The 27931-nt window shown below is 39.7% G+C and overlaps 1 protein-coding gene across 1 annotated transcript in view; it reads left to right on the forward strand.

Moving 5' to 3' along the window:
- LOC120806664 overlaps positions 1–27738 on the forward strand; it is a 60645-nt gene extending 32907 nt beyond the window's left edge. The window contains exons 5-25 of the mRNA XM_040158031.1: positions 363–480; positions 1448–1638; positions 1749–1833; positions 12655–13191; positions 13791–13859; positions 14805–15095; positions 16715–16813; positions 17928–18092; positions 18205–18306; positions 18546–18604; positions 19053–19200; positions 19288–19392; positions 20282–20434; positions 20841–21008; positions 21297–21470; positions 22019–22108; positions 22195–22278; positions 22485–22603; positions 24216–24324; positions 25264–25427; positions 25522–27738. Of these exons, the coding sequence (XP_040013965.1) occupies positions 363–480; positions 1448–1638; positions 1749–1833; positions 12655–13191; positions 13791–13859; positions 14805–15095; positions 16715–16813; positions 17928–18092; positions 18205–18306; positions 18546–18604; positions 19053–19200; positions 19288–19392; positions 20282–20434; positions 20841–21008; positions 21297–21470; positions 22019–22108; positions 22195–22278; positions 22485–22603; positions 24216–24324; positions 25264–25427; positions 25522–25642 (3151 nt within the window). The 3' untranslated portion in view covers positions 25643–27738. The remainder of the gene's footprint in view (positions 1–362; positions 481–1447; positions 1639–1748; positions 1834–12654; positions 13192–13790; positions 13860–14804; positions 15096–16714; positions 16814–17927; positions 18093–18204; positions 18307–18545; positions 18605–19052; positions 19201–19287; positions 19393–20281; positions 20435–20840; positions 21009–21296; positions 21471–22018; positions 22109–22194; positions 22279–22484; positions 22604–24215; positions 24325–25263; positions 25428–25521) is intronic.
- The last annotated feature ends 193 nt before the right edge of the window (positions 27739–27931 follow it).

Genomic DNA, 27931 nt, shown 5'->3' on the forward strand with positions numbered 1-27931 from the left:
TCCTGTCAGTTTGTGTTATCTTAAACATGTATGTCCTTATTTACCACAGATAAGTTTTAATTGTAATATGTGCATTTAATGTCTTTTTTTTGTCTATTTGGCTAGTGTTTCTGTCAGTTTCTGACTGCATTAAAATCAATAATATCTCCACTGATGCATGGTTAGTGCATAAATGGAATGGCTGGAATGAAACCAAATATACTGAATTACCAACAAAATTAATCGACCTAAATTTGCCTCATATTATATGATATTGTGTGTTATCTGTCAAACGTGACACAGGGTGAATTCTTCTTAAGAGCTCGGGTAGGAGTTGAAGTGCTTTTAGTAAACTTCAGTGTTCTGTATTTGTGTGTTTTCAGACTCTTTCAAATTGAATGCCGTCGGGAGCAGCTGACCGTTGAGCTCGTTAATCTTCAAGAGAGGAAGAAACAGATCGAACAAGAGCTGAAGAGAAGCTCCAGCCTTCAAACGTCCACTGTAAGTGACCACAGCAGGAAACTGAAAAATCATGCACATGCTCATGCTGGTCACATATCACATTAGGATTTAAACCGATCTTTGGTACATAAAGACGCTTAGCTGAAAACAATGGGTTAAAAATGATGTCAAAACGTAAGCAAATAAGCAAACCTTAAGGTTTTTCAAAATGTGATATTTGGTTATACGAATTGCAAACATAACCGACATACACTGCTATTTGATCATATATAATCAATATGATCAATATTGATTGTATATAAACATTCATTAGGTGGCTGAGATACTACTACTACTACTAATATTAATAATAATATTTATTATTATTATAACAAAACAATAATAATAATAATAATAATAATTATTATTATTATTATTATTATTATTATTGTAGTAATTTTTACATAGAGGCACATGAAAATGATCATCTAAAAAAACTGTTATAATAAGAAGAATAGACTGGTAGAATAGTGAAAAAATGACTTCTGCTACATTTCTGTCAGTTCACTTTATTCTTCCATCTGACTTGTGTGTCACATGGCCAAGCACAAAGTTTGTCACTAATAAAACATTTTTTGAGTGTTTATTCGTCACAGATGACCTGATCATTACATATCATCAACTTTGGATCAATATATAGTATAGTATAGTAATATGAGTTGAGGTTCTTTTGCCACACATATGATCAATATGTGTGGCAAAAGAACCACACATATATACAAGAATGAACTTCTGTGCCTCGGGCATTCAGTATATTGTAACACTGCTGATAGAGAAGAATATTATCAGACAAGACAGGACAAGAGGAAGACAAGACACAAGCAGAAACAACAAACAGTGTAGATCCCTGTGGAATCAGAACATAGCGGCAGAGAAGTAAGGAGTGTTTAACTAAACCAATGTGACTGCTGAGCAGCTCCTGTTAAGCCCAGTAGTTAAACGTGTTGTTCATTATTTTCCTTCCCAGTTGCAGTTGTGTGCTTGTCAGGAGCTTCAGGCCTCCATCACCAAGCGTTTGGTCCAGTCAGAGGGGCTGGTGTTCCAGGAGGAGGCACTGTGCGCACTCCGTAACCTGCTGACCCAAGACCTGCAGAGGTACCAGGAGGAGACCCAGAGACTGACCCGCTTCACACAGAAAATACTCCAGCAATCCCACAGGTACACAACACCACATTCTAATTGAAAAAATAAATGACTAAAATGTTTGTTTAGTTGAACTTAATGACTTTTATTTTCCCATCTAAAGTTATGATGTCTTTTTCTTTCAGGTCAGAGAGAGAGGACACCTTCACTAACAGACTGAGTGACCACAGCATGCAGGGGAAGAGCGAGACAGAGCAAGACATCAACATGGTACAGTTAAACTAAACATCTTTGCTCGTCTGACAGCAACCACAACTCCTCTCTAACCTGTTGTTTCACCTCACTTTAGCTTGTGTTTTCAGAGTTTTGCTTTGCTTTCTTGTTTTTGTCGCAGTTAAACCCAAAAAAAACATATCCTGACAGTATTTATTGGTGTTTGCAGATTAGTCCATGGGCCTAACAGCTGTATATAACTAAGCTAACACACCTAACCCTGCCTGTCCTTCTGTAAGGTCAGGGGTAGGGTTCAGCTTAATCTCAAAACACAGTCAATCTTTCAGACTTTTTAAAAAGACACAGAGACATTCCAAAACCAAGATCCTGCCCATGTGCACCTTGGACAAAAATACATGGAACAATCTGATTGGTCAAGGGAAAAACCCCACCTTGTACAAGACTGTCAAATGTTGTATGTTTGACTGCCAAGTGTCTTTGCGCAAGAACTTTGCCATAATGTTGCTGCAGGACATTTATTCTCCTTTTCCTGGGAACGTTAGCCTTACCCGGACCAGAGAGATGAATCCAAGCTACCCTCCACCCCCCATCCCGGCATAGCAGATGCCTCGCCTCAGCTAGTTTGGTGACCACGGATAAAGAGAAATCCGTGAAAATATGAATCTGCTGTCCCATATGTTTGACTTCTCTCTGTGTCAAGGCAAAGCTTTTTCTTGCAGCCATGGTAATAATGACTTTAACAGAGATATCTTGGCCGTTTGTTGGTCTGAAGCCAAGCCACGTTTTTCCTCCACATATTTGACACACTCAGTGAGTTATTTGGCCACTCTTTGAAGCGTGGTAACGATGATGTTTCCCCATGTAGCCCCATATTCCAAGTCTTTTAAAGTCTTGCTATGGCAGTCAGTAGTGGTCAGAATGGTGACTAGAGAAGTTAGGGTCTCCAGTTGGATAGCCAAGATCTCAGCTTGTAATATCACTGATAAAAGTTCTATGCAGGAGTCGATCATTGCTTTATTCTTTTGTATTATGTGCACTTGCTTTCTAGTCCCCAATAGCATCCAGGACAGCTTTCCCTGCTTTCGTAGCTCCACGCCGCAACTTGGCTGTGAGTCTGACAGTAGGATTTTGTGGAGGATTTGGGCTTGACACTCTGCATTTCCAATAAAATTCTTCCTTCCCTTTTGATAAAACAATGTCTGAGCGGTAGTAGAGAAGTTGAGCAAACAAGCTGTCAAATTGAATATAATTCTTATGCAATATTGTAGGAATTCACAAACTAGAATACCTAACTCTTCATGCCTTGAGAGCATCCTCAAAATTATGTATAGTTGATAGATTAATTGTTACTGAAAATATTAATTAGTCACAGCCGTAGATCATCTTACATTCCAGTAGTAAAAATTCAAATATGTTAGAATCATTACCAATCAGAGGCCCAGAGAGATTTGAAATCTGAAGTCTCCTCAACTCATGCTCTGGTTTACAGCTTGAGACAGTCTTCACAATAGTTCTCTCCTTTACTGAAATGTAAACATGAACTCATCCTACACTGGACTGGATGAACACAGGACTCACTGGGCTGTCACTCGACACTTCAGATTTCTCCCAAACTATGAATCCAACAAAAATTAGTTTCCTAATTGAGCTGAAGGAACAAATGTGCCATTAAAGTTGCAGAATCATGCATCATTTTATTTCTTATCTACAGAAGTGGTTTCCAACCTTTCAGGGTTGTAACCCGTTAAATCGAAGCAGTCTCTCCTCAATTGGTTCATTTGAATATTTTTTGTAAATAAAAGAGGTACTGTAAAACTATCTACAGTTTGACTAGTTAGTAAGTGACTTTCAGGACAAATTAGAATGGAAATAACTAATAAAATATAATGTTGTGGTGGACTCTGACTGAATTAGGTAAACCAAAATATCTTTGTTCAACAAGATTCAGAGTTCAGATACAGTCGACGAAAAATTATCACCAAGTATATATAAAAGGCAAAATGAAATGAAACTGCTCAGAGCAGTTTTTTTGTAGTAAAACATTGTCACTTTGGTTTTACCTACCTGTGTGCGTGCACGCGTGTGTGTGTGTGTGTGTGTGTGTGTGTGTGTGTGTGTGTGTGTCTGTGTGTGTCTGGCATTGGTCCAGCTGTTGTCAGTCTTTCTCAGACAGTCAGAGTAGAGACAGAGGAAACATCTGCCTGCTCATCTGGCTCTGTCTGTCACATACGCAGATGCAGACCCACACACACACACACACACACACACACACACAATGTCTCTCTCTTTCTCCCTCTGTGTGTTTGTGTGTGTGTCGCTCTTCTTTTAGCATCTTCTCCCTAAAAAAAACAAAAAAAACATAATAAGCTGACACAGTTGTGACAAGGAACAAAGAGGGAAGAAACCTGGTTTGTTATAACAGAAAACCTGTCAAAGTGTCATAACAGTTTAACTCATGAAGCTTAAACACAAACAGCAGACAGGCCGGCTGTCAACATGCTGCATCTCCTGCTCAAAAATACAACATGCATAAAGCTTACCCTTTTCCAGTTTTACAGATTTTCATTGAAAAAGACCCAGTTTTTCATTAGGAGTTAAAAGTGAAACTCCACCAATACGCTATCGTTTGAGGGACTTAGATTTTGAAATCTAGCAATTCGTGGTTTGCTTCTTGACATGTAATAGCTGCTGCGGTTGACTACATTCAGTATCAGTTATGATCAATTTCCGTGGAACAGAATGGATAATTAAGAATCAAAACATCTGTAGAAACCAATCAAGTTATCCAGCTTTTGTCTGCCCATCTGTATGATCTGTGCGCTCAAAATATTCATCCTTTCACTGAAACTACTAACTAAAGTAAATTTACGGTACATGTTACTAGTCTTGTCTTCAACAACCTTCTGACATCATGAGAGTCTTAATGGCAGGTGCATTAGATAAAAAAACTCTTAATGAATTAAGAGAGGAACCAGACATCCCACACACTGTCAGTCACCTTTACATTTAGTAACACTCTTTCAGCCAGCAGACCATCATCAGGCAAGATATGGCCTAGCTGAGGAGACTTCATGTATCCCTCGGATCAATAAACACATCACTCACAAAGAGATGTTTTTGTTCAGTGCTTGCACTGTTTCCATTTTTTAGAGCATTCTTTGTGGTTTTGGCCATTGTACTACAGTGTTTGCTACAGTATAGACAGGATAGACCGTGAAGACTTGCTTTTTGACTTTAAAGTCAAGTGTGAGATACTCGAGAGTTGACTTGGCGTTGACTCTAAACTTTAGAGGGCAACTGGATCAGAAAAGATCTAAAAGCCGCTTTCGTCTGGATTTTCCATCATCAGTGTACCAGAAAATGCGAAAAATTTGACCACATTAGCTACCAGCTGCTAAACCTTGGCTATCTCAGTATTTATGACACAACGGGTATGTGCTCTGGGCGTCAATTGAGCCACTCTACCATGTGGCCAGTGTATATCACATTTAAGACTTCTTGGAGGGACTTCAAACTACTTCCAGTTTGTCTGGAGAGGATCGTCTCTCTTAACCAGGTACAACCAGATGCCCCCCCAATGGTATATAAGCAAGACACAAGCAGCCTTCTATTTATTTAAATATAAGCACACTGCTCATTACTAGATTGACAGCTTAGCTTATTGTAAACTGTAAACTGTCCCGGTTTTACAAGGAGATTGCCAATCTTAGCTCTCCCCATGTATTGACCCGTAGTTCATTTTCTGAAGTCTCCTGATTTACTGATTTGTTAAAAGTCGTAAAACATACTGTTGAATTTAGACTCAATTTTGTCATTGCTGTTTCCTAAAAGGTGCAGAGAAACGTGATTTTCTTGATGGTTTACGTCACTAAATGAGTTATTACTGGAGAAAATTGCAATCTGCAAAAACATAAATCAAGGCCTTGACAAAAATATGCACCTGTCATCTAGTCATTGATCTAATGTCCTGACAGCTGAAGTCACTTGTGAAGTGGATTTAAAAGGAAATAGGTCAGCTCAGTGCAGAAGTGGATTTCACAGCTGACAGACTTTACAGAATTTTGCTTGTGGCAGTTTCGAATCCTGAATCCCAATATAAGTTGTTCATAAAACAAGAGTCAAATGACTTCACACTGTTTCTGTTTTGTGCAGTAGGCCTCAGTGGACAGGGAGGCCGAGGGGGATTCAAACCCTCGGCATCTTCTGCCCACAGTCTCCCGCTTCGTCCTGCTAACCTTGACAAACCACTCTGTCCTAAGAGGAGCTCAGTAACCTTTTTGTCGGATTATTTTTGGTTCATCTGTCAGAAAATGAGCCAGGATTTGTATAATCACACATCATTTTGATTAGGTATAAATTTGATAGATTTCAGTTAGATTAATAAAGAGGTTTCCGTAGATTCAGTGATCCATCCCGGATTTGTTAATTGTAAAATGGACACTGTGCAGTCTGCTGAATTTGAGGTCTATGTGTCCTGTGTTTTGTCTCATATACAGTATGTGACACCTTCAACATATTTTATGTGTTTTATGTGTTATATTTATTAACACATTCTGTAAGCTGAAACATCCACAAAGTCTAGGTTGAGGTCAGACAGAGAACATAGATCTGCATTGTGGGAAAGAATAATAAACCAACAAACCAAACCAGAGTTGTACTCAAAAGATTTAAAAGTAAACTTAAAATCCATTCTTATTTTACTGTGCAACCAAACCTATAAAAATTCTAACTCAGTTTTTAACTTTTATCTGAACTCCAAAAATACTTGTTAGCTGTAGCTCGGCTGGATGTTTTGTCTTTGAAAACCCTCTATATAGCAGAAGACAGAAGCTAAAGCACTGGGCCAAGGAGGTTCCTATAGACTTCATATCAGGTAAAGACTCTATAAATGTGTAAATTACGGTGTAGGACCAGGTGTCATTTGTTTATGGTTTTTCTGAGAGGCGCAGCTGGATGAACTAGATTGTCCCCATTCCTTCAAACTGCACTCAGAGACAGAAAGCACTCTGAGTGATTATCAAAAGCACATAAATCCAGAAACCTCATAAAAGCACATAAACCTAAAGGTTGGACACAGGTGCAATTAGTCATCAGTTGAGGACATCTGGGGGATAAAACAGACAAAGCCTCTGCAGCACTTCATGCTAATGGGAAAAATATGTTTGGTAAAGATCAGTGCGGGATGGGAAGTACTGATGATTTTTGTTTTATAATATTTTAATTTGATTCTATAGTGTAGAGTTTTGAAAAGGACACATCAACAGTTTTAATATAGGACAAAAGCAGGAGTTCTAAGTCAACACACTATTTTTGTGCATTTCTCCATAATGTAAGTTACTGGTTAATATTCAAAATATAAAATGACTCCTGTGAAAAAGTCCAATTTAGACATTTTCTACTGCTATTATGTGCTTTCTACCCTCCACCAACACAGTGCATGTGGGGACTCTAAAGCTGTTTTTCATTATCCATATTTAACATATCACTAATTGATTTTTCATATTTGATAGGCTTACACTAATAAAATAAACCCAGTGATCCTTTTTGTTATTACCATATTAAATAAAGAGACATCCAGGATTAGTTTTAGCAGATTTCAGCCTGATTTGTAACAAATATTCCTGTTGAAGGGATCATTGTTGGCTACGCAAAGTGGGCAGGCCTTAAGGCGAGGACAGAGCCCCGGTTCGTTGCTTAATCTCTGTTATTTACAGCCATGGGGAGGGGAAGAGTGGGGGGCAACAACAACACAGGAACATATTGCCAAGCAGATTGCCTCAGGCCAAACATAGCTTGATGTTTTGCTCTCAGTGAGAGACGTACGTGTCCAACACAAGACTGCTGCCACTAATTGGTTATTTATTTTATTTTTTACTACACTGTTGTTTACACTCTCTCTCTCTCTCTCTCCCTGCTGCAGTGACAGTTTTGCTTTGGTGTGGCATTAAAGTGCCTCTGCTTCTGTGCGTCACTCCGACAACTCAGCTAACAGTTATTTTTTCAGTGTTTTACTGTATGGTAAGGTGATTTGTGTGTCTCGCACTGATGAGTCCGACTGTCAGAGGTTTCGGTGGGTGAAGAAAGGGAAATTTGAAATGAGAAAAGTGAGCACTCTGGGTAAAGGCCATTTTTGTGAGACTGTCTTCAAATACATTATGAACTGAAGACAGTGAGAAGTAGAATCACACATACTCACCCACGCACACGCACACACACACACACACACACACACACACACACACACACACACACACACACACACACACACACACACACACAAACACACTGACTGCATATAATAGAGACAGGCCTGTTAACATTTAATCATCAGTAATCATCTTCTACAAAACAACCCTTAAAACCTAGAGAATTTAAAAAAAAATCAAATTGAAAAAGGTAGAGGACAACCTAAAGAAGCTAGAAAACAATCTGAAGAAGCTAGGCAGCAACCCAAAAAATCCGAAAACAACTACAAACAACCATGCAAAGGTAGAACACAGTCCAAAGGGACTAGAAAATAAACAGAAGAAGGTAGGACAGAACCCAGAGTAACTAAAAAAACAACCTGAGGAAGCTAGAAATCAACCAAAAGAAACATTTAAAAAGAAACCACACAAAGAAGAAACAAAAGAACATCCTGTAGAAAGCCTAAAAAAGCTAGATAACACTCAAAGGAGGAGCTAGAAAACAACCCAGGGAAAGTGTCAACAGCATTCAAACAATTTACAGAACCTAAAGAACAGGCAGAAGAAAAAGAAGGAAACAAAGAAGAAAACAAAGAGAAGAAGCTAGAACACAATCTGAGGAAAATTAAAAAAAAAAAAAACGTTCAAAGGAACTAGAAAAATTACTATGAAAAAGTAGTAAAACAAGCAAGCTTGAAAACAACCATAAAACTAAAAAAACAACCACAAAAAGCTTAGACACAGTACAAAGAAACTAGAAAAACAATTTCAAGAAGCTAAAAAACAACAAACACTTTGAAACAACCACAAAAAACAAGGAAACAAATAGGAACATAGAAAACAATTCAAAGGAGTTGGAAAAAACAACCATGAGGAACTTAGACTGTATCATTCCCATTTGACTGAGTTGGTGTTGTCACTGTGAGATGTTTACTGTGCCAAAATTGACCAAAACGTCGTATCTGCCATCATCCTCAAGGCTGTCAGGTGGCCACAAACACTGGAATAATGAAATGTTTGGAATTCATGTAGATAAGAATGGATGAGGCAGGTTTGGTCATGACAGTTGATCAAATTTATTGTGGCAGACTGAAAAAAGTTCTTATTCTATTCCCTGCTGTTTAGTGGGCAGGTGGCCATTGCAGATTCTCTGTGTGATCTCTGAGTAAACCAGCCTGCCTATCAAAGATATCCATGTAAACTCACGCAAACATTTCCTACACCTTCCGCACGATTTTAGCTTTTTTCTCAGTATAACAGCCAGGAGATGAAGCCAGGATGGTGCACAGTTACTGTAAAGGAGCACTCTCCTGATTTTTACTCATCAAGATTGATTTACTCGTCAAGGTGGTACAATCCAACCTGTAAAAACTGCTGTACAATGTCTTTTGTGGCTCAAGGAGCTTCGTCAAGTCTAAGGACATGCTTAGCTTGGGCCTAGAGACTACATAATTTAACAAAAAGGCTGCGTTACAAACTGGAGGTTTGGATTTCAAAGGGTCTAACAAAACTATGCTATTAAGTTGCACTATGGGAAATGTAGGATCTAGGGTTTTGGGGGGGTTGAACCACACTACAGACTAAAAGTTGCTTTGATTTCAGTCATTCCTTTTCTTCAGTCTCTCACAGTCCCCCAACTTTATGTCAACTTTATGATGGTCCCCTGTGCCAGTTATGTACAGAGAACATAAAGTGTTTTCTAATGAAAGTTGAGCAGAATAAGTGTTCAGAAAATTCCGAAAGTCTTCAGCCTGGAATCAGGATCTTTCATACTCAGATCAACATTGGGTTTTTGCTTTTCGACAGTAAATCAGAGCAGCATGTCATCATGTTGGGTAAAAAACAGAAAACATCCTGAGTTGGGCTCAGACAGTCACAGTGTTCACTACCTCCACTCAACTTTTATTCTGGAGACAAACTCTGAGCACTTCTGCACCAAACATCAGCGAGGCATTCACTGTATTTCCCAGGGTGCATTGCTGTCACATATCTGGGTCAGATGGTGTGCAGCTCTATGCCATATGTCTGCACTGTAGTGAGGCCACAGGGAATGGCGGACCAATGTGTGTTTGGGTGTGTGTATGTGTGGGTCCAGGCCTTTGGGGAATATGGACCTGGTTTCCCGCTGCCTGCGTGTGTCGAACATTCGTATCATTTGTGTCTCCTAAATACTGAGAAATGTTTCTTTCTCCCACATTCACATTTCTCGTGCAGGTTTTGAAAGGTTTTGGGGAACAAATGAAATGAACAGATGCTTTTCAGAAAAATGAATAGCTCAAAAAGTTGAGGGTTGATGGATGTGTGAACAAAGTCTCTGACTTTGACATCTCCTGTATTTCTTTTTAACCATGAAGATTGATTTTTCTTGTACATTAATAGAGTAGCTGTACTTGCCTAAACTTAAGAAAGTACCACTGCTGGGTCTTCTTTCTATCAATGGGACGCCAGATAAGCAATTACTCCTATGGGTGGATTGTACTGACCCTGACTGATTGTACTGTACCTTCACATTGGAGGACTTGATGGCTAATTCCTAGCCCTCCATGTGTAAGGAATTGCTGAAAAAAACTGGTTTCAGAATAATGTGAAAATTTGTGTTTGAATTGTGTAATTGTTTACCGGAAAAATAGAAACAACTGTATGGTGTCATACAAGCCTGTAAAATAGCCCTGCAATTAATACAATCCATCAAAATTTTAATGTTCACTTTTTAGATATCTATTGACTCACCTCCTGAGTAACTGTTGAGGCCGTAGTGAGGCATTCATGCGTAAATCATCATAGCATAGAGAATACCGTACACTTTGACCCTTTGCTCAAGCATTTATTTCAGAATATAATATATACATATATATAATATATTGTCTTCAGGGTATAAAAACAGATTTTACCACTGTCTTAAATGGAATAAACGTTCCTCAGAAAGTCTGAAAAATTCTCACTCCAGGTGTAAAATGGCAAAATGTAATCTTTGCCCAAATTCCCAGATTCCAAGATTGCAATAATCAGTTTGGATTTAAAGAGTGTTAACCACTGCATCAAATTAGTTTTGAAATGATTAATTTCAAACATATTTAATAATTTATTCAAAATATTCAATTTTATCCATACATCACCAGATCGTAACATACATTATCTCAAGCCACTTTACAGAGTCAGGTCAAGACCTAACAATATTATAAAGCGAAACCCAACAGTTCTCACAATAAGCAAACACTTGGCTACATTACATAATATTTTAACTAGTATTCATTTATCAGTCACTGTGACCGAGTCTACTTCTCAAGTGGCCCCATGTGGGATCTTGACCTGAATACTGAGAAACTCATCACAATAAATGTACTGTGCCTAAGGACAGAAATACAAAAAGACGTGCATTTCATCACCAACCACTGTGCCCTCATCTCCTCACTCCACAAGGCTCAGACAATCCAAACTGAGCACGCTCAGCTCATAGGGCAAAAATAATAACATTAAAAATCATCAGCTAAGAGCTAATCCCACCACGGCCTGTAAACATTTTAATACCGTGGTGATTAGCAGTGATCCTAAACCCCAGACGACACCCTCCCTCGCAGCCCTCCCAGGCCCCGGCACCTCTCCCACCCCAGCCTTGGCTCAGTGTCCCTGGGGAAGCCAGCCAGGCGAGTCCCTGGATTAAGGCCACTCAGTGCTTTGGACCCTCAAGAGCCGAAAGTTAAACCTCTGGATGCTCGCCACTTCATTTCTCTAAATGGCATCGGCCTTCTCGTTAGGATTGTTAATTAAAGGTGGATTTATTCAAGTGGCTTTTTGGCAAAAGAAAAAAAAAGGAAAAAAGGAAAATTCTGCCTTGGTCTGTTGTTTTTCTCTTTTTTTTATTGTTTTAGTTGAGTGTTTGAGTTGAGTTTTTTAATTCTGGAGTCTCTCTGTCTATCTCTCTCTTTGTCTATCTGTTGTATCTGCCTTTTTATTTGTGTGTGAGAAAGCGGGATGCTGAGTTTCAGGGGAGGGTGGTGATTTTTTTCAGATTAGCGAGCAGATGTTGCAGTTTCTCAAGGGGGATTTATGTCAGGATGGGAACACGCATACACACAAACACACACACTGGGCTTCATGTCATTATGTATGCATTTCAGCAGTCAACACCATCTACACACTGCACACAAAGGTCCCAGAGTTAGAGACTAGATTTTAACTATTACCACGCTGCTTTCAAGGATTAATTAAAAATTCAAATTAAAGTGATGGAATCATGACTTTGGGTCTAACAGGTTTTAAAAAAGAGTACATAACGTCTTTGTACAAGAAGTAACACAATCTTCCTCTTGCCACTACGGCCTTACTTGGTCTGGTATGACCGGTAGCTAACAGTTACTAATGTTAGCTAAATATACCAAAGGTTATGACTGACACCACTGAGGCAGTGGATTAACTACCAGACAAGTCCAGAAGTTTCATCACATGGATGCGAAAATCAAAAATCCAACATTGCCATTGAGCAGTGCTGCTCTGTGATTGGCAACACAGTGGTGTAATAGACACAGAACTATCAAAGCAATAGCTACCATGGTCTAAACTGTGGTGAATTTATAATGTCAGTCATATTACCTGGTACAGTCTGGTACATCTGTTACTCAGACTCTTGCTTAACAGTTTTTTGGGGATCTGTTATTGTGTTCACCTCTTTCAGCACGCGCCTGAGTCCTCTTCCTTCCAATCACCATGTAGTCCTCACCAGACCACCAACGAAAAAGAGGCAGAGCAGGCCTGGAGAGCCAGTCATAAGAGACCGTCTGCAGGCCTGTCCAATAGGACAAACCTGCAAAGAGCTGGAAGCATCAAAGACCTGATTAATAAGTTTTCTGGTCCAGATCAAATCTCTCCCTCCAGTTCCCCTCAAAGTCCTGGTTTTGGAGTAGGGCAAGCCCTGAAGTCTGCCTCGGCAGAGGCTCTTGAGTCTCCTAAATCCAAATCTAGTCCGTCCACACCAGGCAGTGTTGTACCAGATGAGAGTCCAGTTCCCAGCATCACTATTACTCCTCCACTCAGAGAAACCGGTCAGAACGAGGCTCGGTCAGCTCAGAGAGGCACCAAAACCAGTCAGATTGCTGTGAGAATTGATTGTCCAGTAGGAGGCAGTGCTGGGAACGCTGATTCACAACCAACGAGCAAAACGCGAACCACAGACTCTGGTAGAGACTCATTGGCTGACTCTGGAATGGGATCGGTAAGAAAAAACAAAAAAGAAAGCTCATGAACGACTGTTTGGATGTCTTTGCATGAAACGAAAAATCTTTCATCCTCCTTCCATGAAGACGGCACAACAGCATGGCAGGTTAAATGCAAATCTTTGCATGATTAAAGCACCGCTCTCAAAACGCATGATGACTCAAACACATAAAGCCACAGCAAGACTAAAACACTTCCTCTTTAATCGTACTAATCAAAATGGCTTCACAGATCTACATCTCACTCTTATCTTTGATTCTTTCTCTATAAATGAGCTTCAAATGTTGCAATTTTTGTCTTTGGACTACACTGATAACAACCTTCTCCCTATGATTTTTACTGCATGAAGTGATTGCGACACATGGCTATTGGCTATGCAGTCCTGAGTCAATCCGCAAGTCAACAAGTTCCAAGTATGGTCCAAAATCCTAAACAATCATCTGTATTGCCAAACACAACCTTTACCTCCTGCTCTTACGACATGATTGGCTGCTGATGGAATGATTCTAAGTATATTTGTTTGTCCGGAAAAGTTGAAGAAGTTGAGAAGTTGATTTGCTGCAAACCTATAACATACCTTTTAATCTTTGGGCACAGGGAGGATATCAAGTCATTGCAAGTCAAAAGACTCAAGTCCAAGTGAAGTCACAAGTCATTGGTGTCAAAGTAAAGTGTTTTTGTATTTTATCATTAGATTCATGACTTGTGTCTGACTGATGTAATAAGCCGAGTGATTGGAGTCCACACTCTGCCATAAAAAAGAAAAAAGAACAGCCCTTCTCCCATATGCTCTGTTTATTCCCAAATGTTTTTAACTTTGCCTTTATGAAGGTTAATATTTTACTTGTTCAACAACAGTTAAAAAAAAATCAGTCATTTTATCTATAAATTAATTATTACCCAGCTTACGTCCACCAATCAATATTAAACACAGTAAAATTGCTATAATTTTGACAGTAATCTATCATTTTAAATAATAAGGAATCAGCTGATTCTTTGAAATGTGAAAGGGGTCATTTATCCTCTAGTGGAGAGTCTATGGAGACTTATCAGCAACGCTGCCGCTCTATGGAGTATTGTAGTCTCCTTTCGCTCATGGTTTTGCTTTACAGCACATTTATTCCAATGGGATGATCGTGTTGCTCTAGGTCTGCAGGATGCAGAATTAGGCAGCTGTTTGCTAATACTTAGCCATAACACCTTACTGGATAAGTGGATAGTACGTCAGCACTGTTTTATCCAGGTTTCGTGGAGTTCTTCTGCCCCCTAGTGGCCAGAGAAGACATCTAATGTAGGTTTAAAGAAACCCGAGTTAGCACCTTGGTGAAGGCGCTATAGCTGGAAATATTTGGGAATAAATTGCATACAGCTAGTACAGCAGGGCAACTTGATTTTCATTTATTTCCATACATGTTCTTAAAAGATAAATCAGTGCGTTTATTCCCACTTTCCCTGCTCTTTCAGTAGAGGTTTTAGTTTAGGGTTTATGAGGGCATTCTTGTGCATATATGCTGAGTGATTTCACTCCCCCCCCCCCCAGCGGATGTATTTTCATCTTTGGTTCAGGTTTATTTCATCCCCCCTTCTTCACCTTCTGCCCCTCTTCTCCAGGAGTCTGAATTGGATTCGAGCAAGCAGCCAGACAGCCCGTCAGAGGAGGAGCCCTCCACGCCCAGAATCACGCCCACCAGCCAGAACCCAAAATATCAGCTGTTCCTCAACAACGAGCTGAGGACCAATGGGTTGAGTGGCAAGGATGCAGATGGTCCAGGAGGCAGTGGGTCAGTCGGGGAAAACGGCGCCCGGCTGTCCCGATGGGAGACCACCCGGCCGGGGCTAAACCACTACCGAGGGTCCCTGGAGTCCTTAGCCTCACGGGACGGGGACACTATGTCTGACAGGGTGGGTGAGGCAGACCATGGACTCTATGTACGTGTGTTTGTGTGGGTCAGATCAGGGAGATTAGAGATAAGAGAGTTTTTATGAAAATCCGAAGCTGTTTTACTGCTTGATAACTGTAAATCCAGAGACACAGAACCAGTTATTAAACAGTGCCATCTTCTGGACAAAACAATTTTTTAAGGTTCTGTTACCTGTGTACTGCAAAAATAACCATCTTATTATTATTATTGAAATCTAAAAGTCTCCTGAAATGATCTCAATGTCAGTGTTATTTTGAAAAAAAACTCATTTGGTGAAGTGCAGATTTTTTTTGCAGTGTGCTGAGTTTTATTACAAACTTTGTTTATACTTGAGTTTGAGCCAAAATTCTCAAGACCTTCAACAGTTAATGTTGTGAAGGTTTCGTGTTAATTTAAGAACTGTTTTATCCTGAATCTAATTATATTTAATTAAATATAATTAAATTCCACCATTTTTTTAAAAATGGGACTCATCCCAACGCATTGCAGATTGACATAGTTAACATACTGTAGTACAGTAAATGACAAAAACAGAAATCCATCCTGTATTAGTGCATCTGCAAGTAACTAAACTGACTCACTCTGCAATATCTTGTGCACATACAAATCTATGTAATTTATAATGTCATAATCATGTTAAAGTCATAAATGACATATGTAGCATTAATATAATAAAGTTTTTCCTTTCCAGTTATTGAACCGCACCACCTCTTGGACAAAACCCAGATTTAAGGTTTTTCATTGGCCGTCCTTGTTACCTTGTTACTGTTACCACAAGATTCAATTATACCAGAGTTCCTCAACTTCTTCTGTACTTTTACCTTATTTTTAGATCTTATAATTTGCAAGACCCCACACAATGGCAGATTTCTTCAATTATATCATGGTTGAGAAACTCTGAATTATACAGTGACAGAAGCCTTTTATCGCACTTCAAATCAAATCGAATCAGCTGCTTTATAGGCACCTTGCATGCAAAATTGCAATATGATGTTGTTCACCTATTTATTTATGTCATATGTGCATCTGGTACAAATAAATAAACTGACTCCCTCGACAGTAATTTACAACATGAAATCATTTGTAATTAACAGCTAATAATATTAATAATATAATCATCCTGTTAAAGTAACAAATATCTTGTTAGTTTTATTTTTTTATCTGTGACTAGTGAAGTATCATTTTCTCTGTGACGATTGTGTCACTGACAAGGTTAACGTTAGTTTTTATCCCGTATTTAGATGTTTTTGATTAATCCATTTTAAATTTAAATTCTATGTGAAGATTTAGAGAGAGAGAAAAAAAAAACAACACTTTAAATCTATTCCGTTAACAGGGTTGTTTGTTGACGTTCACTACTATATTAGTTTAGTTACAGTTTTTTTTTTTGCGCAGCCGTTTCTGTTTTTTTTGTGTTATACACTGAAGTGAGAACCCAACTTATTAATGCAAACTAACAATCACGGCTACATCTGTACTTTTGAATTTTTGTTGTCAGGCTTCCGTCCTTTCCCTCTCTGTTTTTCCTGTCTCTCTCTCCTTTCCTTAATTGATTGGAGCTATAGGATCAGTCATGTGGTTTTTTTTGGTTGTTTACAGTTTGGTGTTGTTGACAGCCCTCCCCGAGTCTTCAACAGTCCATACACCACAGCCACTGCCATGGATTACAACACCATGTATCGAGTGTCAGAGTTCAAGGTTTGCAACTGTTTTTTACACCAGTGGGCAAAAGTACACTTACACAAGTACTGTGCTCAAATACATTTCTGAGGTACCTGTACTTCACTTGTATATTTTCATTCTATGCTACTTTGTACCTCTAGTACACCACATTTATGTGGCAAATATTGTACTTTTTACTCTAATACATTTATTTTACAGCTGTAGTTACAACTTACTTTTCAAATAAAGATTTTACATTTTTAAAAAACACGATAAAATACAAAATATTATTAAAATTAAGGCAGTGGTTGAAACATATTTGGCTTTGTGACCCCTTACAAAAAAAATCGGTGTCTAGTTGGAGCTCCTTGTCACAAGTGTTTAATGTCTATGAGTTGCTCGCAGTTCCAACAATGAGACATTTCCCAGTAGATGTTTTAATTCAAATAAGCGTTTGAATCCCAAAGGGCAAATTGTCCAATATTTCACAAAATAACAAAGATTACAGAAAAGACCAAAAAATGAGAATAGATTTCTTTATCAGAACTTAATCTTTCCTCTCCGATAAATCTTCTCATAACCCCCCCAGATTTACTGTATCTAATGACCCTTTAGAGGAGCCTGACACCTGTGTTGGGAACCACTGGACTAAACTAACTAGCTGTATATAAAGTTCTTAAAACTAGCCCCACCTCGAGCAGCTACAGTAGTAAAAATATAGTTAGTAACAGTAATGTAACAGTAACAATATAAGTACATTTTTCTAATTACAACTTTGTTGTATTGCTACTTTTACTCACACAAAGGATCTGAGTACTTCTTCTCCCACTGCTATTTACCATATCTTGTATCGATTATTTTGTTTGTTTTAGTTCTTCAATTTTTAGTTTTAGAAACACACTTAATGTCACATAAACATAGTAAATTGATACAAGCCAGTCAGCCAAAATTTAATTTATAAATAAAACCTTTCAAGTACTTCATTTTTTAACTGAAACCAATGTTTTGTGATATTGAATAAGAAAACAGCTTGAATTTGCAATCGCAAGACTGATGCTTTCCAGGGAAGATCACAGTATTCCGAGGCCGACTACAGAAAATCATAGAGCAGGTCACTGACCCTCATCTGTGCCCCGCTCCTCATCTCCAGGTTCAGGGTGGACTGTCCCCTGCCACCTCGGAGATGAACCTGTACGGCTTCAACAGTCGCAGCACCAGTCCAGTGGGCATACCCACACCCACCCTTACATCCCCCCGCCTCCGACTCTCCACCTACGAAACTCTGGTGAAGAGGAGGGCCGAGTTCAACAACCCTGTATGTTTACTGACGCATACACCGATACCACACACTCTACCATCACTTCCACACTATAAAATGTGTTTTCTTGTTATAATATATATATATATGTATTTATTTGCTGCTACAGGTGATACCCACCCACTACAGCATGCGCTCCACCACTCTAGGGGCGCCCAATAAAAAAGACTACATAGAAGAACTGACCAAACAGCTGGATTCCTGTCAGAGGGTAGGCTTTATTGGGTTGATGTTCTGCTGTAAGAATGTGGTTTGTTACCATGAGCAAAAATCCACAGATGTCAGATGGATGCCAGGTAACATGACCAGATTTGAATCTACATTTCAGCCGACACACAGTAGCAATGGTCATGAGCAAGAATGTCTGCTTTGACAAGCCATGTCGTCACAGCTGTTGGCATTCCAGAAAAAAAACCCACTATTTTTTGATGGTGTGTGTGTTCTCTCCAGCGTAACCAGTTCCTGGAGGCAGAGAGTGTGGAAATGGAGAAGGAGAGGAACCAGATCAGGTCTTTCTTTCTTTCTTTCTTTCTTTCTTTCTATTGCTATCTCTCCTGATGTCCACCCCCCTTGATCTGATGTGTCTTTTTCTTATGAAACTGTCTTTAAACAGTAACTTGACACAAGCTGAGAATCTTGTTTTGGTGCACTCGGGGTGAGGTCAGCAGTCTGTGGCGTCACTGGCGGGAGGAGGATGGTAAAGTGAAAATTTGAAGGCTTTCTGTACCTGCAACCAAACCCGCCAGGGATGTCACAGCGTGCTGACCACCCCCTCAGTACACTCCTACTTCAATGCAGCAGAGTGAGCTCTTCCGCCACTGCAGGTCAGCAGAAACAGGACTCTCAGCGGCTGTCAAGGAACTCTTGAACTCCTCTCATACCTTGGCCTTACTCGCTGTCATCTGTGTAAACCTAAAGTTTGACACGCTGCATTCTGACTGCTGTCTCTCTGGGAAGGTTTGAGATGCGCGGTCTTCTGGTGAACAACGAGGACCTGCTAAGGACCAACACTCAGTTGACCAACGAGCTGAAGAGGATGAGAGAGCAGATGATAGAGATGGAGAAAGAGAACCAGTGCATTGGAGAGAGATACAGAGATATGGAGGTATGAAGGGATGGATGGATGGATCGATAGATAGAATGATACTGTAGCTATACATCTGCATGATGACTCTGGTCTTGTCTTGCGCAGATTGAGGTGAAGGAGGCCCGGGACATGATGTTGGAGGCCAACACTCAGGAGTACGCCTTCAACTTCCTCCAGCAGTCCCTCAAAAACAAGATCCAGGACGCTGAGGTAGACATTTTCACACTGCGCTAACGAAAATCAGAAAGCAGACTGGATGAATTCCATGCATTGATTCTGAAAACTAGATTCATACCTTTAAGGCTCTGAGTGACAACTCGGCACAGTAGCTGAACCCTGGACTGCAATCTGTTTTACCTGTGAAAAAGTTAGATAGTAAACAAGCATGTGCTCACTGGTGCTTCTGAAACATATGCAGAAACAGTTGTTTTTCTCCTTTTGTTCATAAAAAACAAACCAAAAAAAACATAAAGAAAAGTATAATTTTTTCTGCCAAACTGCAGTTTTATACCAGTGCACAAAGGAAGAAATTCTGAAAGGTGTACAGTTAAACTGCTTTGTTTCATCCTGTAGGAATTAACTACGACACTGGAAATTATGTTTTTGTTTTGTTTTTATATATAATACATCCTTTTGGGAGCATCAACTCAGTGTGCGGACACCTTTTTCTAGAATTTGGGTGTATTAGCCCATGAACTGCCATCATTTAAATTCCTCAGTTTTTAAATTGGTTCCTTTTCTTCCAAGCAGCCAATGGGGTCATTTAATGTCTATGAAAATCTACAAGCACAGATGTAAAACTCACTGACAATCCATAATTAATCGAAAATACTCATTCATCACAGTTGATGTCATGCCTGGTTTTATGTTTTATTAGTCAGGGTGGGAATGCAGCTTAGAGCATTGACTATTTTAAACATGTTTCTTTGTTGGTGCATTCAGGTGTTTATAGGAATCTCCGTCAGCACATGTTGTCTTAGGAAGCAGAGTTCTGAACTGTGGTGTGTGTGTGTGTGTGTGTGTGTGTGTGTGTGTGTGTGTGTGTGTGTGTGTGTGTGTGTGTGTGTGTGTGTGTGTTTGTGTGTGTTTTTGCGTTCAGGAGAACCTGGAGAAGCAGACGCAGCACGCTAAGACTCTGTCTGAGAAGTTGTGGCTAGCAGAGAGACAACTGGAGGAGCTGGAGGTCGACAAAGACACCAAACACAAGAGGACGTCTGAACTCAATAGCACCATCCAAAGACTGGAGACAGAGGTACAGAGGCAGTTTCTTTTCAACTCTAAGAGGAAAACCATTATTTAATAAAACTATCTCCCTTCACTATATAGGTCCTGTGTTTCCTTAATAATTTTCCTTTGAAATCAGCTGTAAAAGAACAATGCAATTTGGTATTAATTATAGAGAAAACAGACACAAAGGTATTTGAGTTTAGTTAGTTGTGTTGAATTGATGAGCAATTGTAATTGTCTTGAAAGAAAAGCTTAGAATATTGACAACTGGAAAATCTGACTAAATCCATGTAAACCCGTAAATATTCATTTATTATTGCAAACTTCACCTCGGATGTTCACTGGATGCATATTTAGCACTGCTCAGATAAAAATGGGTAAGAATGTGTCCGCGCGTACAGACAAATGTGCAGCATCCTGTGTGTTTCCAGCTGGGCGAGGCCCTGCAGGCGTCCACGCAGGCTGCAGCAGAGCTGCACCTGCAGCAGAAGCTGCGCGAGGACGCCCAGCTGAGGGTGGAGGAGTTGGAGGAGTCCCTGCTGGAGAAGGAGCAGGAGCTGCAGAGACTGCAGTCCCTCGTCGCCAGACTGCAGGGAGAGGTATTCCACCCGTCCGACACACTGGTTTATGACAGACTGTATTCCCATCAGCCTCAGCTGTACCTTGAGACGTCGCAAACAACTGTCACATAACACATTTAAGCATGTCAAACTATTTACATGCACATCGCATTTTCTGGCATCTATATGGTGTCCCCTGGTTTTATGTTGTTGTATGAAACAAACTAAAAGATATAAAGCTCCTCATTTAAAAAAAAAAAAAAAACTGAGAACACCTTTGCTATGAAAGCAGCCTCAGGGTGGATTCTTTTACATTTGTGCGTGCAGGTTTCTGGTAAGCTGATTGATAAGGAGCGGACACTCGAGGAGGAGATCCAGCTGAGAGAGAGGATACAGCTGCAGTGTAAGCAGGCGGAGCGGACGTTGGACGACCTCCACATGGAGCTGCAGAGCACAAACCAGGCCAGAGATGACGTGGCCAAACAGCTCAAACAGGCTCAGGTACTGATCAGTAAACTTTGCCACAGGCCCTGGCACTCAGCCCAGTGGGTCTTACTCCTGATGTAACTCTTTACAAAGAGCTCACAAATATGTAGTTCCATTTTCAAAAAAGGCTCCGCCATTTCCATAAACCGCTGGGCACTGTAGGAGATGGTGGAGATGACTATTTTCAGCTGTTGAATCGGAATTTAAAAATGAGCTCATATTTTTTTTCATATCCTGAATGTTTCATCCTTAAAGTGAACTCTTCACAGTGTGTTTACAAAGCATGACCTAACGATTCTAACAGAGATGTCCACTTAAATTAATCAGTCACGAAAACCACCAGAGTTTGGGGTTAATGGGGCATTAATTATGCAAATCCTGTTTAGCAATCACTGTGCTAATTCCATAATCCCAAATATTCATCATGCCACTATTTCTGAAGATACTTAATCCGTCCCATTTCTAAATAACCTGAGTGACAAACAGTTGTCATCATGAGGACTGACCTCAGATCAGACGCTGTCTGAAAAAAGTTTGTTTGGATGATGACTTGTCTCTTTCAGGAGAAGCTGATCGACCTGGAGAGCGATCTGGAGGAGCTGCACGACAGCGAGCAGAGATGGGCCGCCAAGCACAAGAGGGCTATCGAGCAGGTAAACACACTGGAAGCGGGGGATGAGTTCACTAAAATTATTCACATTTTGTGGGTTACTGACACGTTTTCTGTGTTTCTGGTCAGACGGAGCAGCTGCAGCTGAAGCTGATTCAGGAGAAAGATCTGAACGACCAGCTGGAAACTGAGAAGGCTGTCATGGAGAGACAGGTACCGTGTGTGTGTGGGTGTGGGTGTGTGTATGTGTAAGTGTGTTTTCACTTCTTCTTTTAGACTGCATTTAAGTTGGACCTTTTTTTTTTAAAAAGTAGTACAGGTAAGTATGTAAATAATTAACACTGGAGGAACAAAAGGAGAGAGAGCCAAGTGCCTGTAATACTTCGTCTCTAATTTCAAAACCCTTTCCGTGTGTGCAGTTGCGTGGGCTGCGTCTGGAGGTGGAGGAGCTTCAGAGCTCCAGAGTTCAGGAGGACATCATCTCCCGGGCAGAGTGCAGAGTCAAAGAGCTGGAGAACTCTGTGAGGACCGAGGAGAGGTCGGTCACATGGCTTTTTAGACTAACCACTATTTCACCTCCATCAGCAGTGTCATGTATCAGACAGTGTATTCTTTCACAGAGCGTTTTTTCTGAGGCCCTCTAAACACATTCATGTTTAGAATAAGGTATCCAACAGATTCTTCACAAATATATTGATGTGATTTGGTTCCGTGAAGAGTAAGCATGTAGTGAGAATGGTGTAGTCTGAGGTTGAATACGGTTTACCAGGAAGAAATCCTTCAGAATATGCATTACACTTGTTAACTTGTTTACTTCTCATCTCTCTTCTCCTTGAGGCATCGTGCTTCAATAAATACCTCTCTCCGGAACTTCAGCCATCACCTCACAAGATTTCCATCACACTTTGTACATGCTAAAACACCGCTAACAGTTCTCCAAACTGTTACATACGGTTACCACTGATTTAGATTCCTCTAATACTCAACATAGCCAAACACAAGACAAAAACCAAAAATGAATTGGTCCATCTGACAAGAGCGTTCTGTGTATCCATAGTCTGATAAAGCCTGTAGCTCTGTGCTGTAGAGACAACTTCCCAGCGCCCAATATGTGATCACCGAAAGTGACACAAAACAAAAGTGCAACACAGAGCATGAAGTACAGACTGCAAAACAAAACACAGTAGAGTGACAGTTCTGTCCCAACCACGAGGCAGCAGCACCCTCTGCTGACAAAAGATGGGGACGAAGCGCTTACAGCACCTGGTATCCCAAGGCTCCCAACCAAGTAATAACCAGGCCCGACCACGCTTAGCTTCCGAGGTCGGGCGTGTTCAGGGTGGTGTGTCCGTTAGCGCCAACCTCTCATATACACAGGCTCTTTATACATGCTAAAACACCACCAACAGTTCTAATGTTGATACAGCAATCAATAATCTGGACTTCTCTAATACTCAACAAATCCAAAGACAAGAGCAAAACCAAAAATGAATCTAATAAAATGTATTTTTGTGTGTAACCACAGTCAGCAACAGAAACAGCTTTACTGGGAATTCAGCTGTATGAAATTACTTAGTATGTGAGCACAGAGAGTAGGAGAGAAGCAAACGGATAAAGGGCCGAAACCGGGGGACAATAGGCAGGTCCAGCCATATACTGGGTTTTGACAGAGTCCTGTTAATGAGGAATCAAGACCTGCTAAAAATACAGAGCACTGGACACAAGCTCCACACACCACTGCATTTGACTTTCTGATATATCAGGAAAATCCCTGCACTCACATGCTGATAGACACATGTGTTACCATGTTTGCCAAATGCTATATTGCATAAATATAGCATTTGGTAACAATAGCATATTGTCTATATCTATATTTCATATATAGATCGCTTTTCTTGACAGTTGATGACTAGCAGATGAATTTCCTAGTGGTTTATCTTCCTGCCAAAATGTCACAGAATTCTACTGTTAGTCTGCTTTGCTTTTACACCAGGAAAGTTAGGAAAGTAACACGCCCAAATTTGCAAAAACACACCACCACGGTTTGCAAAAGGTTTAGCTGTGATATTAACCATAGCAGTCATTTTGGAGTGGAACACTGTGTTCCTTTTAAAGTCAGTTTTTGGCTAATGTTTGTGTGTTTTGTGCAGGAACAAGGCTGTTCTGACAAACACCATCAGTAAACTGGAGAGGAGGATCAACGAGCTGACTGATCAGATGGACGAAGAGCAGAGGATAGCTACCGAACAGAAAGACCTGGTGAGACACACACACACACATTCACACTGACATAGATGGATACACACTTTTCGGACAATCCAAAATATGCAGGATTTTTAAAAGAGTGATCCTGGCAGCAGTTATGCTGGGTCACAAACAAACGTCATTTTCATCAAAACTAATGCATTGACTGGTGTGACAAACATCTGAAATAGAAATGTAAAGTAACGCCACAGGAAGAAATGCGTATCACCGGAATGAGCTGAATTCAGAGGCTTAGATTTGGGATCAGGCTCTGTGTTTGGAGGCTGTGCCTGTATTATGACATCTTCGAACATTTGAAGATATGAGATGATATCGTCTTCCTGTCTTGTTTTTTTTCTTTTGAAATGTATCGCTTCGGAAAGCTTTTAATGGAGTTATTTATGCCATCCAGTTTAAGACTTTGAATATCTGTATGCTCTTTATACTTCATTACTTGTATCCCTGCCCTTAAGATACATTTTTTTTCTTTTTAGGACATAACCTTGTTTTTGGACATTAACAGTTTGCTCTATTTTTAGATACTCTTAATAGAAGATTACCTTTTTTGGAAATTCCTATCGTGTATCCTGGGACTTTTCTTTTTGTAGTATTCCCTTTGTGCCATTCTATATCCGGACACTCTGAGAGTTCTTTTAACATTGTCTTTTTCGATGTTTGAAATGGTTTTAAGCATGCGGTAACAAAAACCTGCGAGACTGATATATTGATGTATTTTGTAGAGAGAATTGCCGTAAATGATGATGACTGCAGTGCTGATGCAACATATGATGCAGTGAAACTCACACAGACATATTTCTTTGACATACGGGCCCACAGTTAAAATGAGAGTGTTCGTTAGATAGCGGCTCAAATGAAATGAGCAGAGAGGTTTTCATGCCTCGACTGTTACCAGGCCGGTCCGTCCAAACTAACCGGAGCTCTGTCGTCCTCCAGATGACCCAGAGGATCCGCTCCCTGAAGCGTCAGCTGAACGAGGTGGAGGAAGACGCGAGCAGAAAGGACGCGCAGTACCGCCATACCCAGAGAGAGCTGGCGGAGGAGAGGGAGACGGCCAGCCGGCTACAGAGGCAGCTGCTTGACCAACACCTGCAGACAAAGTACACACTAATCTCCCTCTCTCTTAGTCACATACCGGCATGTAATTCCCATGGCAAAAAGAACTCAAACATCCTCCCTCTGTCTCTCTAACAGGCGTAAGGATACTCTGACGATTCGCCAGACTCTGGATAACCTGAGGCTGGACCTGAGCATCGATGACGAAGACGACGATCAGCTGCCACGGCAACAAATGAACAACGTCACCAAAGTCTAAACCCTCGCACGAGTGTTTATATCAACATCTGCTTCTTTACACTGAAAGTGAGGTTAGGGTGTGTTTTTTAAACCTGCCACCACCAGTTTCCCAAAAAAACCCTCAAAAAACTAAGACTCTAATTGCAGACTGAGCAGAATGAGCTCAAGTCCTCAACTTTTCTGCAAAAACTCCTACATGTGACCACACCCAAAATTCCACCAGGGTTTTTTCCATCATGTTTCTTAGCCGAAAGCTGAAATGTTAATTATCTTATTTTATTCTTCCTGTAATTTCCTAATAATTTCCGAGGAAATTCCCTACAAACTCATGTCATTTGGTACTAATTATAGTTGAAATAGAGACAGCATCTTGAGACTATAGCTGTATTAATAAGTTGTGTCGAGTTGGCTGATTTCCAGAGGAATTTCCTTGAAAGATCAGCTCTATTTAAACACAAATATGCTGTATATAAATTCATTACGCATTTTTTTACTGATAACTTTATTCTCCATATATGCTGAATTGTGTGACTAAAGCACTGGCTAAAAACTCTCAAGGTTTTTAGCCAACGTCAACGAAGCCTTCAATTCTGAAGGGACACTTTTAACTGTGACAGACTCCAGTTTGATAACGTTCAGAATGCGACTTCGTTTTGACTCAGTTTTTGAACATTCAGAGAAGAAAGTGCGACTCAAAAAATCACTGCTTTCTTCCAAAGTCCAAACAAACTTCTCTGACTCCGCAGCGTTTGTTTTTATTTGATGGAGCTTTTATAAGAAAGGTTTTTCCACATTAGAAAGCGTTTAGTTTAACGCCACATTCTTCTGCAGTATTTGAACATAACCCACACTGGTTGCTGACCTATTACGGGATAATGATGCACAACATGGAATTACTGTAGAGGGGTACTTTGTGATTGTAGCTTTTTTTGATTCACACACAGAAACAATTAAGAGATTATTTATACTGAATACTTTTCTGTTTTTATGTTGTTTTTATGATTTGAAAATTATTGAATTTTCTGTATTTGCAGTTGCTTGCCGGGCAAAAAATCATTTTAGTAAATGAAGTGATGTACGATTTTAGAGTGCAGTTTCAGGTATTTAAGGGGGTTCGCTGCTGTATTAATGTAACTTACTCTGCCTCCCACATATAGTATCTGTTCACAAGATAAGATTTAAGGGATAAGATTTTTAGTGTCGACAAAGAAAACCAAAAAAAGAAAAGAAAATCTCATGACACACTTGCCATTAATGTGCCTATTGAGTTGAATGTATTTTATCCAAATTCAGTCAAACCAGACAAAAATCCAGGCTGAGGGCACGTTAAAGACATTTATGATGGACGGCAATAGGTTTACTGAAAGTGCATTTTTTAAATGTTTAAAAGTGCCCTGACTGAGATATTTTATGTCTCACGAGTAAATAAATGTCTAAATACTGTTTGGATACAAGATGCGTGTCAATTCAAAGTGTGGATGAGGGAAAAAACTAAACAAACATTTTATAATGTTAGAAACATCCTTTATATGCTATGTGGTTTTCTGTACCATCTGGTTATTGTTCTCTGTGCTCTAACTTTTTTCGCAAGTAAAATAAGCACAGAGACAGAAACAAACAGGACTGGGTCATTACATTCAAATCATCAGTAGAAAATGAGGCTCATTCACTGGTTTAATTCTCTGATCTGGATTATGGCCAGTCCTGTCTTCTGCATGTTCTTTGTTTGATTCTTTTTTATCTATTAGAAACACATACAACTAATATTCAGATACTCTTTGGATTCTTATGAGTACACTTTTTTTTGTATTTTGCTTTTTTGGAAAGAGGAGCATAAATTACAAGTTTTCTCTATGAAAGAGTTTCATATTCAGTTGTTGGGATTATAATTACTACAAAGTGTCACTGGTGTTTTTTTTTTAAACTTTTCTCATAAAAGAAAGTGGTGGTTTCTACAGATATGTAAAAAGAAATGAAATACACTGACTTATTTTTGTAACTACACTTCACATTATACTGCTTCTACTGTTCTCGGGTATTTATTTTATTTTATTTTTTTTCATATTGTCTCTTGGTGAGAAGTTTCTTAGTACAAAATGCAAATAAATTCTTCACCATTGTGAATTCTAGGCATTATGTGTGTGTTTCTTTTATGAGAAAAATCCCTTTTAAAAACACCAATATTTAAAACATCTGTTAGTGAACTGCTATTTTGCCTTAATTTTGGATTTTCATTTCCAAATATAGATGAAAACCCCCCCTCATAGAGGGGCTTCTTTACTCTAAGATCCACTATTTCATACCATGA

The sequence above is a fragment of the Xiphias gladius genome, chromosome 20 (genome assembly GCF_016859285.1).
Source record: "Xiphias gladius isolate SHS-SW01 ecotype Sanya breed wild chromosome 20, ASM1685928v1, whole genome shotgun sequence".
In the NCBI taxonomy this organism is placed as follows: domain Eukaryota; kingdom Metazoa; phylum Chordata; class Actinopteri; order Istiophoriformes; family Xiphiidae; genus Xiphias; species Xiphias gladius.